This window comes from Peromyscus maniculatus, chromosome X, assembly GCF_049852395.1.
Source record: "Peromyscus maniculatus bairdii isolate BWxNUB_F1_BW_parent chromosome X, HU_Pman_BW_mat_3.1, whole genome shotgun sequence".
Lineage (NCBI taxonomy): Eukaryota > Metazoa > Chordata > Mammalia > Rodentia > Cricetidae > Peromyscus > Peromyscus maniculatus.
This window is the reverse complement of record NC_134875.1, coordinates 61809254-61825831: the sequence shown is the minus strand read 5'-3', so window position 1 is coordinate 61825831 and position 16578 is coordinate 61809254. Positions and strand designations below refer to the sequence as shown.

Genomic DNA, 16578 nt, shown 5'->3' with positions numbered 1-16578 from the left:
GGAACCATTGATAGTAATTGCTATCTGTGTGCTTACTGTTGCTGAAAGACGTATGTACAATCAATAGTTCCATCCAGTGTGGTATGTTTACAACTAAGATTCTGGAGCCTTTTCTCAAATTAAAAGTCAATCTGTTCTTACATTAAAAAATGAAAGTAAAAAGATTGGTCCAAGTCACTAAATCCAGAAGTATTTATTTCCACTGCATAATTAGAATGTTTTTTTTTAAATATTTAAAATTTCTTGTTTAGTTTTGATAGTAAAGTTTTATTTTAGAATAAGGGGGGATGTGACCCAAAATACCTTTTAGTTCTCTGTGTACTGTCTTATAATAATATAAGCATAGTCATACGGACAAGTTTCTACATTCTAATGATTTTCAAATTAAGGAATGGCTTCAAATGAGGAAAGCTTTTTTTTTCACCTAGCTTTGGAATAGCATGTTGTACTCTAATTACTAACTTAGACTACATTATTTTTTAAAGATCAAATGGGCACAGTGGTAATTTTCATTAATCTCATACAGAGCAGCTAATTAAAATTTCAATTATTATCCATCCATTATCTAGTTGTTGCCTTTGTTCAGTATCAGAACAGGATGTTAATAATAAGCCATTCTTGTATTACAGCCCTATTAAGTATAGTGAGATTTAGTTTAATCTATTGCAGTGTTTTGTTTCAGGGTTATTTCTTTAATATTATGTTGTGCCATATTGATTATGCTGAAGATAATCGAACACTTTGACATTTTTAAATAGAAATTTCAGACTTAAATACCTGTTGCTTCAAGATTGGGAAAAATGGCATAGAAAGGATAAATGAATTATGGAAAGTTCAAATATTTATACTTTAGTCCTGAGACCTCACTAATTATGCTTAGTAATTAGCTATTCCTTGGATTCTACTTTTTTTTTTTAATTGTGTAGTTTTGCTGTCCTAGAACTCACTATGTTAACCAGTCTGGCCTTGAATTCAAGATATTCATCTGTCATTGCTTCACAATGCTCTTCTGGGTTTTTTATTTCTGTAATGATAATGTTAAAAGAGCTGATTTTCAAAAACCTTTCTAACTTTAACAAGCTATCATGTTTTTGTAATGTGCAAACATGAACTTATGTTAAAACTCCAAAGTACTTTTAATTGTGAAAAACTTTATTCTATAAATGTTGTTTTCTCTTATGCATTAAGTTATTTCCATTCCTTGTAACGACTAAGTATGCAAATGACATCACTTAAATTTCTTTCTAAAGTTGAGCATGGTGGCTTCATGTCTACAATTATAACTACTTGGAAGCCTGCCATGGAAGGATTGTCAGAAGTTCAGGGCCAGCCTTGGCTACATAGTGATTTCAAGGAAGTACTATGCTACAAAGTAAGCCCTGCTCTAAAACACAAAACAAAACAAAATGAAATGAAACGAAATGAAAAGAAAGAAAAAAAAAACAAGGAAAAGACAACAAAAACTGAGAAAGTATTTTAAAAATGTTGGTTTAGCCGGGTGTTGGTGGCGCACGCCTTTAATCCCAGCACTCGGGAGGCAGAGCCAGGCGGATCTCTGTGAGTTCGAGGCCAGCCTGGGCTACCAAGTGAGCTCCAGGAAAGGCGCAAAGCTACGCAGAGAAACCCTGTCTCGAAAAACCAAAAAAAAAAAAAAATGTTGGTTTGTAGATGTGCAGAAGGGTGACTTCCTCCATGATGTGCTGGTTTAAGTGTTCATAAACAGCATGTCAGCCATGACCACATGTGTCCATTAATATAATCCTATTAAATTTCAGTTAGCAAGTGGAGTGAACATTTTCTGCGTCTATGATAGGATACATATAAAGACATCTTTTGAACATCTTTATATGCACTATCTTTGAGATATTTTCTACCCCTATGCATGAGCAAAATGTTTATAAAGACTAGTACATATTCCCACCCAAAGGATGCTACAAGATAAATCAGGGCATGGTTCAAACTAGATAGTAAATTCCGAGTTTCCTTGGAATGCTACTTATTGTGAACTCAGTCTCTCTGACCATCTTGTGCCTGAAACTTTTACAAGCTATCACATTCTGAAACAAGTCTGTATTAGACTTTGGGCCACTCTGACAAATTTATGAGTGAAAAGGTTAAAGAGGGAAGTCTTATATCAGCACACAACTTCAGAGTTTTTGGAAGTGCTTACTGGGGTTGTGACTGTGAAAGGCATTTGTGTCTGAGGGAAGGAAGAATCTGTACATCTAGGAGCACATGTCAGAACATGAATGTTTCCACCATGGGCAGCAGGAAACAAAGAAAAATGGTACTTTTTAAAGTCACCTCCAGTGACCACTTTCTCAAATTAGGCCTCTCCTTTCATAATAGTCTATTTAAAATTTGAATCTATTAATAGAGTATACTGTTGATCATGTCAGATCCATCATGACTGGACTGGTCACTGTAACAAACATAGCCAAGAGTGTTGCTTGCTAATCTCCTAAGTGTCACCACTGTAACAATGAATATTAACTGGTCTTAGAAGCTTAGCATAATCAAATGTGTCTGTCTTCCATTCATTTTCTTATTACTAATCCATCCTTCAAGAATATATGTCCATGGCTTACTCTATGCTCAAGTTACTTCATACATGGGGATACAGTGGTGATCAGTGCAGGGTATATTTTTCCTTGGTACAGCTTTTGTAATAGTGGGGGAGGCAGTTGATCATGATGTACTTATATAAAGCAAGTAGTTTACATATTATGAAGATACCTTGAACACAGAAGGGACAATACTGTAATGCTGAGACTTCCATGATGGCGCCAGTATTGAGGACTTGGACTAGATCTTCCAGACAGAGAAAATGACAGAATACAAATGAACTCTACATAAAAACTTCCCAAATGGATCAGTGTGACCTATTACCTAAAAAGTAAATTTGAGGATTCCATAAAAGTAATTTCTGACTATAAACTTGCCAAGATTAGTGCTTTTGTATTACTAGTTTTCAGAGTAATACATGTGGCATATTATTCTATCCATTGTTAATGAAGGATTTTGCAGTGTCATAGAAAGTAAACTGATAGCAAAAATAGAAGTGTAATGTAAGAATTATGCTATACATACTTGGTGTTGTTGTTTTCTTAACTATACATTGCATGTGGTAATTCTGAAGTAAACTTCTTGGACTTTGCAACAAAACAAATCAACATAAAATGTGCATCTGTTTGTTGTTTTGGAATTATTATGAATAAATTAAAAATAGTACTTGGTTTTTGAGTTTGTTTCAATTCAGAAACTGTGTTACTATGGTGTTCCCAATAGAAAAAAAAAATACACAAAAGATAACTTTTGTCACAATATTTTAAGTGCACTAATACTGATATTGCCATAATACAGTTAGGAAATAAAATTCCCAACATGTTGGAAGATATTTTTAGGCCTCTAATATATTTTGGATTTCAAATTCAGAATAATTGGTAAATTTTTACATTAAGGAGGCATTATCAATGAAAAGCCAAATAATATGAAATTCTAGGCAATCCATTTTTCATTATTGAAAAAAAAAATTCCACCTCCTCTAATGATAGCAGTTCTTCAATATGGGCAGACTTGCTTGGTTTCTTAGCAAACAGTCAGTATAACTTGCATGAATTTAGACAATGAAAATAAAGCTAGAATTTTAGTACAATTTTTTCTTTCTTTCTTTCTTTTTTTTTTCTAGACAGGGTTTCTCTCTGTAGCTTTGCACCTTTCCTGGAACTCACTCTGTAGACCAGGCTGGCCTCGAACCTACAGAGAATTTTATCATGTTATAGGAATGGTGCAGTTAAAATAAATTATATCACAGGGCGTTGGTGGCACATACCTTTAATCCCAGCACTCAGGAAGCAGAAGCAGGTGGATCTCTGAGTTTGAGGGCAGCCTGGTCGATAGAGCAAGTTCCAGGACAGCCTGGGCTACACAGAGAAACCCTATCTCGAAAAACTAAAAACAAAAAATAAACAAAAAGATGACTTTATCTGGAAGACCAAAGTATAAGTAATTAGTATGTTGAACATGTTGATATTTTCCTTTCATTCAGCCTTTTCCTTGAACTATTTACATGGTTGCAGCAAGGTGATAAAGCAGAGGAACTGTGATGAGATAATGTCTTTTAGAAATAACCACATATACACTGAAAATTAAAGACAAGTTGCTATCTGATAAGTATATTTAATGACTTTTAAAGATTGATCTACAACATGGTAGTAACAGGTTACTATTTGGGAATTAAATGCCTTTGATTGATTCAATTAATTAACATGCTAATGGGAGACAGTATTGTTTTATACTTTAATAACTTTACTTGATTTTGAAATAGAGTGATATACAGATATCTTTCAATAGAGTTAGACTATGTATAATATTTTATATTAAATTTTCTTTTCTGTAGTTCATACAACTGTTTTTGTTTTTTAAATTGGCATTCAAGGCATTAGATCTCAATATTGTTTAGGCAAGACTATTAAAACACACTTTGTATGAAAATGTCATAATGTTATTTATATAGTCTATGTTTTATTTTATTTTATTTTATTTTATAATATAATTTAGTTCTACATATCGGGTACGGATTCCCTTGTTCTCCCCCATCCCGACCCCCTCCCCTTCCCCCCAGCCCACCCCCCATTTCCACCTCCCCCAGGGCAAAGCCTCCCCTGAGGATTGAGCAAGATTAAAAAAAAAAAACCTTGATACCTGTTTAAAGTGGCATCTTTTGTTTGTTTTATAGGGTGGCCTAAAAAACAGCAAGCACGAATGCACCCTGTCTTCACAAGAATATGTTCATGAATTGCGATCGGGTATTTCAGATGAGAAACTTCTCAACTGTCTGGAATCTCTGAGGGTTTCCTTAACCAGCAATCCTGTGAGGTAGGCAGTTCTTATCATTTTGATAGGATTCATACATTTTGTATTGTATATAGATATTTGGTATAATCAGATATGTTACTTTAACTTCAAGATTTTTCTGTTCAGAAGTATATTGTCATCTATTATAAGAACAATATCTGATTGTCAGGTTCTAAATGTTTAAAAACATATGCTAAGCTAATTTGATATTTAATAATGTATGATTTAAAAATATAGATAATTGTTGAATATTTATCTCCTTTTTGAGAAGGACTTACATCCAGAAGTTAAATATTGACATTTGCATGTTAATCTATTTTTATACCCAGATAATTATCATTATTTATCTACAAAACACATTAATTATATTAATTTTATTCCTTTTATACTTGTGATTATATATAAATATGCATATAATTTCATATTTTATTTAAGGTTCACATGGACTACCCACACATTTTTGTAACTCTAAGATAGCCAAAACTATTTTTACCAATAAAGAAATGGAAAGTGTTAATAAACTCCTATTTTATTCATTCATTTAACTAACTATCTTCTGATATTTATTAAGAGGCAGGTCCTTGATAGCAAAGAATTTGAATAATAATTCTTTATTGGTAGTAACAAGCCTTAAAATTAGTAATACTCCAAATAATACTCCATGAAGAAAAATATATTTAAATGTAATATGGTATTATTCTGGGATCTACATACTAAATTATCACCATCTTAAGTTCAGAATTTACTAAAATAGAGTATATAAATAAACTGTATAATTTTATTTGTGTTTCCCCTATATTTATCAGACTCATATCTAGTTCATAAAGCACTGAAAATAATTTACATCTCAGTCACTCAACTGAAATTAGGTATAAATTCCAATATATTGTTTATTTATAGTCATACTATACTTGACAGAATTTAAACGTTATTGTTTCATAATAAGGACAGTAGTAAGATGTGGCTTGCTCTGGGTTATGGGAATCTTGAAATGGTTGCTGTCTTGCCATTTCTAAAATGGTATGCTTTTACATTTCAGTAGTCTCATTAAAATGTTTGAGATTTTTTTTATTTTATACCATCTTTCTTTTAGGCCAGACTAGCCTGGAACTCACAACATCACTCAGGCTGTCCTTGAATGTGTGGTAATCCTCCTGCCATGGCCTCCTCAGTGCTAAGCCACCATACCTAGCATGGATATGACTTACCTGAGAATATAAACCACAATGTACTCCCAGTATCATTATCAGCTACAGTGCCCTTCCACGTAGTAGCCCACAAAAGCTTCATAGTGAGATCTGAGCTTGCTTTACACAGCAAAATTGTATTAGGGGATTCCTTGACCACATGCATGGTTACCAGGTGTCTGGGATGGTCTGCACTTGGCTGCACTGGAGGGAGATCTTTTGCTCCATCCCTTGGAATTCCTTTAAAAGCCCTTTAGTATAGAAAGAAGGAGCTGGTGGATTTTGATCCAGGTCCTCCCGAGGCTATCCTGTGTTTCTGTATTTCTTCTCATTGTCTAGGTATCTCTTTCTATCTAAATATTCCCCACTTCTCCCTGATCATGGGTATCCTGGTTGTAAAAGTGAGGGCTGGTCCCCTACACTTCCATTTTAAACACTTATAGTCACAAACATTTTCCACTGAACAGTTTGATGGAAGAAAGGAATATAAACTAGTTATGGTGACACATGCCTGTGTTTTCAGCCATGGTTGGTTGAGTCTGTGGAGATTGCCTCAAGTTCCAAGTCAGCCTGGATATGAAACTCATTAAACTAAGGCACTAAAACAACAACAACAGTAACAAACACCTAAAATTTATGGAAGCCCTGACATTCAGGACTGGAGCTATGGCTCACTGGTTAACAGTGCTTGCTGCTCTTCCTAAGGACAGTGGTTCAGTTCCTAGCACCTATGCTCTATGGCTCATAACCGCCAGTAACGCCTATCTTCGAGGGATCTGACACCCAGTTTTGGCCTCTGTGATCATGGGCACACATCTACACAGACATACATAGAAAAACATAAAAATACAACAGGACACCTCCCCACAAATTGTGGCGTTCAATAATGGAGAGACCTGTACATATTTTCCCTAGTCCAAATGCGTCTTTATAAAGATACTAGTCAGTGCTTGATACTACATACTGTTTTTGTTTGTAAAGAATATTGTTCTCTTTTTAAAAATTTTTTGAGCCCAAGTCTCCTTGTGTAGCTTATCCCAGCCTAACCAGGAACTGTATAAACCAGGTGGGCTTCAAGCTCTTGGAGATCCTCCGATCTTAAATCTCGCCAGGGTATGAGTTACAGTTGCTGGGCAGTTGACACACTTCCCATGTTTAAAATTCTGCATAGCAACAAAAAGCACGCTAAAGAGGACTTTGTAATCTCGTGGGAATCTGGGAACAAGTGCATTCAGTTGCTGGGCAGTTGGCATACTTCCCATATTTAAAATTCTGCATAGCAACAAAAAGCACTCGAAAGAGGGCTTTGTAATCTCGCGAGAATCTGGGAGCTTGGGCAGCAACTGCCTCTTTTGATAGCTGATTGGCTGCTTAGTAAGTGTGAGGTTGGTTGTGACGTTGGCTGTGAGGCGTGGCATTGGGCACTGGCATTCTGCCATAGCTCCAGAGGCAGTTGGAGGTACCGTCTTTCCCAGAGTCCAGAGACTGCCAGCGAGCTTCTGTCTAGAAGTCACCTCGCGAGTCCCATCAAACCTCACCTAGTCCTCAAAAGATGATGAGTAAGGGTGGGGTTGGGAGCAATGACAGCTCTTCTGGTGGTGATGGGGCTAGTGGAGCGAGTGGCAGCCATGAGGAAACCAGAGGTCAGGACTTGGGGCTTCCCTTGACCATGATGAGCAGGCCTGGGATTCACAGCATTGTGCCTTGCTTCATAAGTCAGTTGCTCACTGCCATTGAGGTTGATAATGTATTTAAGGTCAGGGGGTTTACACTTCACCGGGTCTCCATCGTGGGGATGATTATGGAAGCCAAGAAAGCTTCGCAGTACATCATGTACAAGATCGATGATATGACCGCAAAGGGCATTGAGGGCAGGCAGCCCCTGTCTCGAGAGAGAGCCAGGCAACCTGTGATTCCACTGCCAGTTGGAGTGTATGCCAAAGTGCTTGGTGTCCTCCAGTCCTCGGATGGAACCACACTGCTTGGGATCCTGAGCATCCGCATTCTAGAAGATATGAATGAGCTCTTCACACACGCCCTGGAGGTCGTCAAAGTCCACATGATGCTGGATCAAAGCCATGAAGGCGTGACCCCAGGAAGGCAGCTCTTGACCCAGGCCCGAGCCCCAGAGTCAGTTGCCCGAGTTTCTAAGTATTCTGATCTTAATTTCATCCATAAGGAGGTGCTGTTTCTGATTCAAGAGTGTTCTCACCAGGAAGGGAAGGCTGTCACTGAGCTGCGAAGGGAGCTCCTTGGAGTTACTGAGGAAGCCATCACTGAAGCCATCGAGTATCTGATTGTGACAGGATACATCTCACCCACCATGGATCGCCAACACCTTAAAATTGTTGGCTGAGACAAAGAACTGAGTGAAGTTTCTGAAGATGTTTTTGTTTTGCTGTTTTGACTTAACAACCAAAAAAAACAAAATCAAAACTGAGCAAAATTCTCAGCTGGCATCTGTTAACGTGCTATTTCTAGCTCTGTTAAACTTGTTCTGAAGGTATTTGAAGAGTGTTGGACCCAAAGACTGGACTTTAGTACAGTTTCTTTCCAAAATAGTAGAAATACCGTAGGAAAGATTTGTAGAAGAAAAAAAAAATTGTGTCCAAATTAGAATTATTTTTCCTGTTTCAATTAATCTCTGTCATGTTAACTTTCCCTAAATATGATACAAGAAATACTGCTTTACTGAAAATAAGTTATGATTTCAAATATTCAGATCAAATTTTTGTGTAATTTTGTTTAACATTGATTTATTTACTTAAAAATAAGATTTTACTACATATTTAAGCAATTCACTCATTTTGAGTCATCTTCAAACATTTTCTTTTTTTTTTTTGGTTTTTTTTATTATTATTATTATTATTATTATTATTATTTTACAACACCATTCAGTTCAACATAATAGCCACAGAATCCCCTGTTCTCCCCCTCTCGCCCACCCCTCCCCCCAGCCCACCCCCCATTCCCACCTCCTCCAGATCAAGGTCTCCCCCGAGGACCGGGGTTGACCTGGTAGACTCAGTCCAGGCAGGTCCATTCCCCCCTCCCAGACCGAGCCAAGTGTCCCTGCATAAGTCCCAGGATTCAAACAAACATTTTCTTTAAACATGTAAAAGTTTATTGGTTTTGCTTTTTCCATTAAATTACAGTGGATGCCAGACTGTGTTTGTCATGCTAGTGTATGATCAACACTATTAGATGTTCTACTTGATGCAAAACATGTTGTTTTGCTTAGAGTTAAACAACCAGTTATAGAAACACAAGACCTAGTGACTTGACCAGAAATTAACTAAATTGTCCCATTCAAGTTTTGCAAAAAAATTTCAAGTTTCCTGTGTGGTTCCCCGCGCCCCCTCACCGAGTTTATTAGAAAATAGTTTAATGTTCTTAAGAGTTATCAGCATTTATTATGAAGTATAAATTTTTGTTTTATTTTAGTACCAAACATCATCTTAGTAGTAGTAATTCATTTTAGTGTAGGTTATATTAAATGTGAGAGGCTTTTAAGTCCTTGATCATTAAGACCTCTATTACACACACAATAAAAATGGTGTATTTCAAATTACTTGTTTGATTGTGTGTGTTTAATTATATTCAGATAGGTAGAAAAGAACATTGATTGTATTCAGTCATCAAAAGTAGACATATACCCTATAAAATCCTTTAGCTATTTAGCAGTCAGTAATCTGTGTTCAGGAAAAAAATCAGAAAGTTGTGGTCTTTCATGATCAGTCCTTAAACTAATTACTGAAAAGTCTTGCATAAGGTCTTGTGAGTCAATGTTTCCTCCCCTCAAAATGCTATTTAACAATTTTAATTTAATTTTTTTTTTTACTTTTTAAAAGAATGTTTATTTTATGCACATGAGTGTTTTACATGAATGTATGTATGTACACCTTGTGCATGCCTGGTACCCTTGGAGATCAGTAGAGGGCATCATATTTCTGGCTGGAGTGACAGATGTTTGTGAACCACCATGTGGGTGCTGGAAACTGAACTTGGACTCTCCGTAAGAACAGTGTTCTTAACTGTGGAATTGTCTTTCCAGCTCCTATAAATGGTATTTAAAAAATAATATTGAACTGTTTAAATCCCCCAATAGTGAATAATGCTGCTGATATAATCAGTCAGATCAGGCCAAGTTAATAAGTCCAGGTTTAATCTGAGCAAAACATTCCCTAGCTGTCCCAGGAAGGAGGAGAAGCCACATGGGGGAACTGCAAGGGGAAGTCTGTGGGCCTGATCTTAAGTACACTCTAGGAGGGGTGGAGCTACTGCTTGGTGGGCTTTCAGGGTCTTGTAGTTGGAGTTTTTACTAGTCTGGCTGGGTCCCGCAGCCACTCAGACCCAAGTAAACACACAGAGACTTATATTACTTATAAACTGTATGGCTGTGGCAGGCTTCTTGCTATCCAGTTCTTGTATCTTAAATTTATCCATTTCTATTAACCTATAAGTTGCCACATGGCTTGTGGCTTACCAGTACTTTACATCTTACTTCTCATGACTGTGGCAGCTGGCAGCATCTCCTGACTCAGCCTTCCACTTCCTGGCATTCTCCTCTATGCTTATCCTACCTATACTATACTTCCTTCCTGGCTACTGGCCAATCAGCATTTTATTTATCAATCAATCAGAGCAACATATTCATATCATACAGAAAGATATCCCCAGCATGGTCTGGAGTGGGCAGCTCTAGGGAAGATTCCCAACATCCCAACCTTTTTGGGTATATATGGACGCAGGTTCAAGTCTGGGTCCTTCCAGTTGGCAAGGGATGACATGGGGAAGGGGAAGTCGGGAGTCTCTGGTGGTATTGTGTTCCCCAAAATATTGTGTACTCTAATAAATTTATCTGGGGTCAGAGAACAGACAGCCACTAGATACAAAGGCTAGAAAATGGTGGCACTCACACCTTTAATCCTAGCATTCCAGAGATAGAAATCCCTCTGGATCTCTGTGAGTTCAAGGCCACATTGGAAATAGCCAAGCATGGTGACACACGCCTTTAATCCCAGAAAGCCAGCCTTTAATCCCAGGGAGTGGTGGTAGAAAGCAGAAAGATATATAAGGCGTGAGGACCAGAAACTAGAGGCATTTGGCTGGTTAAGTTTTTGGTTGGTTAAGCATTCAGGCTTTTGAGCAGTAATTCAGCTGAGACCCATTCCGGATGAGGACTCAGAGGCCTCCAGTCTGAGGAGACAAGACCAGCTGAGGATCCGGTGAGGTGAGATAGCTGTGGCTTGTTCTGTTTCTCTGATCTACCAGCATGGACCCCAATAACTCGCCTCAGGTTTGATTTTATTAATAAGAACTTTTAAGATTCCTGCTACAGGAGTCAGTGGGGTCATGCACAGTGGGAGGTGTGGATGAAGAAGCATTTGATTAGCAGCCATCCTGGAGACCTCAGAAACTTGTTTCTTGAGGAGGCAGAGAAGGGAAGTTGCTAGGAGAATGTAATGCTCATAAACCTGACTATGTGTGTGTAGGGGGGTGGGGCTCACACTTACAGTGTGAGGCAGACCCTATTTGGATAAATTTCGTAGAAATTGGGGATCTGACTTAACCCACAAGCAACCATCACAAGTCTCTGCTGGGACCTGAAGTCTAAGGGATATGACCATTACATTAGGCTTTTGAGTCTTGCAGAGGAAGATCCAAGACCTGGATTACCAGCATCCTAGGCATCCAGGGAGGATCAAATAGAATGGGAACAGGTCAGGGTGCCCCACGTGTGGTCTCATCTTGGCAAAGGTACTCCAAAATCAGGGGTAGGGAGTGTCCTGGACTCCTAAAGGCAGTGATTTTGGAAGGGGAACTTACCGGGCCTAGAGCCAATCTAGTCCAGCAGAGAATATGTGTACATAGTGGAATGGTTTTCCCAAGTGGCCAGCTCATCTCCACCTGGCCAACACACCAGCTAAAAATTTAACCCCCCCCCAGTAAAGCCGCTGATGTAATAAGTCAGTTCATGCCAAATTATTAATTCTAATTTTATTTTGAGCAAAACATTCCCGGTAGTCCCAGGAAGGAAGAGAAGCCACAAGGGGGAACCACAAGGGAAAGTCTGTAGACCAGACTTTTAAGTACCCTCCCTGGGTGGAGCATGTGCTTGGTGGGCTTTCTCAGAGGTGGGGTCTGGAGAATGCAGCTCCAGGGAAGATCCCCAACAAATATTTTTGTTCTTTGATAAATCTATCTAATGTATTTTAATCATACTCAAAGGGACCTCAAAATTGTCACAAGATACCCCAAGATCAAGTTGTCAGCACAAAAAGAGATTTATGTTCCTCAGGAGGATAAAAGGGCAGGGAATAATAAAGACAGGAGATACAGTACAAGGGAGAAGTCAAAAGGAACAAGGGAAGAGGAAGGAATATTTTCCACAGAGGGACAAAGAACTGCCCCCTGGATAAAGAGGAGGCAGACATGGCCCATAGGCAAATGGCAGTTTTTAAAGGGAAAAGAGGAAACTATGTGTTAGGATGAATTGATTAATTTTGATTGGGCATGTTAATTGGGAGAGACAAGGTGGTGCTTTTGATTGCTGAACTTCAATACTTTGTTAGCTGGACCTTGATAATCAGCCTTAGGAGGAGAAAGTGCTCAAATAAGAGAAGGGACCTTGCTAGCTGGCTAGCTTTAGGAATATAAACTAATGGTTTAGCAAGGTAGAGGGAATTCAGAGAAAAGTAAATGACAAAACCTGTAGGTGACATTTTGCCATGCTTGTGCCAGCTAGAGCCCTTCCATATTCCTCTCCCATCTGTTTGTAGATACCCCTGAAAAAAAAAAAAGAAATATAAACGAAAGGACATGACTGTTCCTAGGTATGGTGGAGGAGAATGTTTATTGTAGACACAGAGGAGAAGGGAAGTCAGAGGCAGGGATATCTGGGAAAGTCCAGAATGGACAGGACCAGACTGGACTGGGCTACTTGGGGAGAGGGGGAGGGCCAGGCAGAGAGGAGAGAGAGGAACCAGGAGCAGCAGCCAGAAGGCCAAAAGTACAAAAGGGGCTGGTGAGCACAATGTCTTGATTATATAGGGAAGATCTTCTGGGGGGAAGGACAGTCCAGTCCCTGGGCTCTAAAGTTGAGGGTAGGGGCCGGGTATGCCAGCCATACCCTGTAACAGATAGGAACAGAGGGATGCTGGTAGAATATGAACCTCGTGGCCAGGCTACTTTGTACCTCAGCTATTTGTTCTGGGTCTGAAACTTAACAACCCACACCAATATACTAATGGTTAGCAGAGTAAATCTATTATTTAGCAGACAATTTTTAAATAATTCAGTTATTTTAGTTAAAGAAAAAAAATCAACAGAATTTTCCAAGGGTGACAAAGCTAACTGAAGATCAGAAGGACTCTCATAAGCTCTTGCTCCAACACCTGGAAATGAGAACTGAGCCTTCCCAGGAACTGATTGGAACAGTAGAGGGACTTCTGTTGTGGAATGGGTACAGCTGCCTGCTTACCCTTGATCACTCGTGCTGCATAGTTTTGTAGGTAACTTCCATATTCCACCTGACATGATTGGCACTATAATTCCTGGGAGTGGGGTCATTACATTAGGGAATGATACAGGAAGCTAAGAGTGTCTTACTCATTGTAATTAAGAATCAGGTTCAGGTTCAAATGAGGAAACAGCCTTTTTCTATTGCAACCATGATTTCATTTTTCTTGTAGTGAATTAGAAGAAAGAGAGGTCATTCTCTAGGTTAATTTTACTTATGGTCCTCCATGCTTTCATGAGGAAGTTGTGTGTGAGTTTGGCATACTGTGTGCTAATTGGGTTGTCCACAGTGCTTTTGATGGGAGTCCCTTGGCTGATCACTGATATGATGCTCTGTACTCCTTTCTGGCCAGACACCTCTTCTGTATATCCTTCATCTCTGCCATCTTGGAGCAATCCAGCAGCTCCATATTTCTGACACTCCCTATCATGAATTTTTGGAAAATATAATCTTTAATACAGAAGGAATTGTGGATTACTTCTTTCTAAAACCATTACCTTTCCCATTGAAAATCACACTGTAGGTAAGGCAATTTGAGGACATGCCTTCCTTATATTCATGGTACTGAGAGAAATGATGTAGAAGATAAAATATTACCTTGTTACAGCACCTAATATAAATGCAGAAACCTGGAGTTAAGGATGTGCTATTTATGGCTGTAACTATAAGTCACTGTTGTAATTGTTGGAGTTGATTCAACTGGCTAGCTAGTGGATGGATCGGAAGGCTTTATTTTTTTTTTTTTTATACTCTGCTAGTGTTACCTCCAGAAGCATGGCTCCCCCACAATTCAACCTTTACCCTAAAGTCCTTTTCATCTTGGAAGCTAACTTTATTTTGTGTCTAGGAACTAATGCTCTAATATGTACCCTTCAATATGGTAGAAAGGCAACCTTTCTTCTATATTCTGAGGGCCTCTGCCTTCCCATCTATATTCTTTGGAGTTCTTTTAGGTATTTTTAGTTAATCCCACACTGTATATTCCTCTGAGTAGAATCATATGCTTTAGTGGGATTCTACTGTAGGAAAGGAATAATGGAAGATTATTTAAGTACCACTAACTATAATATTAGTAGAAATAACAAATATATTTTAATTCCTGGATTGCTTAATCCTTTTTTTTTTGATACATGTTAGGTATAACATTTAAAAATTTCATTTTCAACTGCCCATCCAAGGTGTGTGTACTCTTTCAATTTTGTTTAGAGTGGTAATGATTTGGCCAATGTTCCTTTTCCTTAGTGGACCTATTTGTGAGCCAAACCTTCAGGGATATGATAGTCATTTTGATTATGTATATTTAACTATTTTTCGCAAAGACATTTATGTATGAGAAATCTGAAAAATAGAGTGGATTTTTTTTTAAAAAAAGTTTTTAATAATAAGCATCCCTTTATTTGCTGACTGCCATTAGTGGATGAGTATAATTCACTTATAATCCACCCACTGTGGTTCATAGACATGTGAAATGTATGTGTATATACTTATTGAAGTTAGCCTATATTAAATATTGCATAAGTTTGAAAATGTTTTCAAATAAAATCTGTTACTACTATTTTCTTGATTCATAAATTTATTAAGGCTTCCTATGAAATTTAAAAATGCTTTGATATATTTTTGAATATATTTTTTGATAATATTTGAATATAGTTTGATAAGTGTGATTCTCTTTTTATAGTAATTTTATAAACATTTTATAACAAATCAGAGAAGATATTTCATTCATCACACCTTCAGTGAACACCTACTGTATACACTTAAATGTTCATTAACTTTAATTTAAACTTGCATTAAATTGATTTCTGAAGTACTAAAATAATAACAGGTAACTTTTGACACGTATGGAGTACTTTCTATCTTCTAGATACTGTTTTATGAGAGAGATAGAGACTTTTGTGTGCAGTTATAGTTTTCTCTCCTGATTCTCAAATCTCCTGTATAAAATGGTACCTTATTTTCATATAACCATGCATCTTCCCTCATCAATTATTACTAATTTTTGTTTTATTCATTTATTTTATGTGTATGAATGTTTTGCCTGCATATATGTATATAATTGATCACTTGAATGCCTGGTATCCACAAAGGTAAGAAGAGGACATCAGATTCCCTGAAACTGGAGGTACAGATAGCTGTGAGCTACTATGTGGGTACTGGTAATTGAACCCGGGTTCTCTGCATGAGCAACAAGTATTTTTTACCTTTGTACTATCTTCCCAACCTATTTTTCCTCATAATTCAATTACTTATGCTACTTAAGAATGGAATGTTTTTGCAAATAGTTTCCATATTTGTGTTGTTTATGGACTCATGACAAGAAAAGTAACATTTGTACATGTTTGATACAGATGCATTTTTTTTCTTGAATGTTTTCTGTCTGTAGTTGAATTTATGGATGCAGATCACATGGATAAAGAGGTTTAACAATATGTGTATCCATATAAATATGTATCGAGATGTGTGTGTTTATATGTGTGTTTATATGTGCGTGTTTATATTTATAATGGTTAAGCTTACATCTCTAAGTCAGACCTCAGTCTTGAAATTCAGATTTGTATGGAAATGTCTTCTTGAATGCTATATAAGTATCTTTAAAAATATTAAAAATTGTAAGAAACACACATGTGTATCTACTGTCCTGCAGACAATGGTATAAGAAATATATATATATATATATATATATATATATATATATATATATATATAATTTTACAATACCATTCATTTCTACATATCAGCCATGGGTTCCCCTATTCTCCCCCCTCTCACCCAAGAACTTTTAAGATATGCATACAACCCAAGGTGTCATGAATATTGATTCCATTTTATAGATAAGGACATTCAGGTCCAGAAAGGAATTTATTCCATTTTAGTTTATCCACCTAGTAAATGTCACTGCTAATAGTCTAGGCCTTTTGTCTTTAAATCTTGGATGCTTAACTTTAGGTCCTCAAGATGAGGACTATCTTTCTTGGGCCAGTGATATGAGACAGCAAGTAAAGGCACCTTCCA

The 16578-nt window shown here is 37.4% G+C and overlaps 2 protein-coding genes across 5 annotated transcripts in view; both read left to right on the top strand.

The window, feature by feature from the left end:
• Positions 1 to 16578, top strand: part of Diaph2 (diaphanous related formin 2) — a 748266-nt gene that overhangs the window by 173802 nt on the left and 557886 nt on the right. For all 4 annotated transcript variants that reach the window (XM_076562125.1, XM_076562124.1, XM_076562122.1 and 1 more), the window contains one exon: positions 4739 to 4878. In XM_076562125.1, the coding sequence (XP_076418240.1) occupies positions 4739 to 4878 (140 nt within the window). The remainder of the gene's footprint in view (positions 1 to 4738; positions 4879 to 16578) is intronic.
• On the top strand, positions 4889 to 8666 carry Rpa4 (replication protein A4). Its single transcript, XM_076562126.1, has one exon. The coding sequence runs from the start codon at positions 7597 to 7599 to the stop codon at positions 8398 to 8400; it is 804 nt and encodes a 267-aa protein (XP_076418241.1). The 5' UTR covers positions 4889 to 7596; the 3' UTR covers positions 8401 to 8666.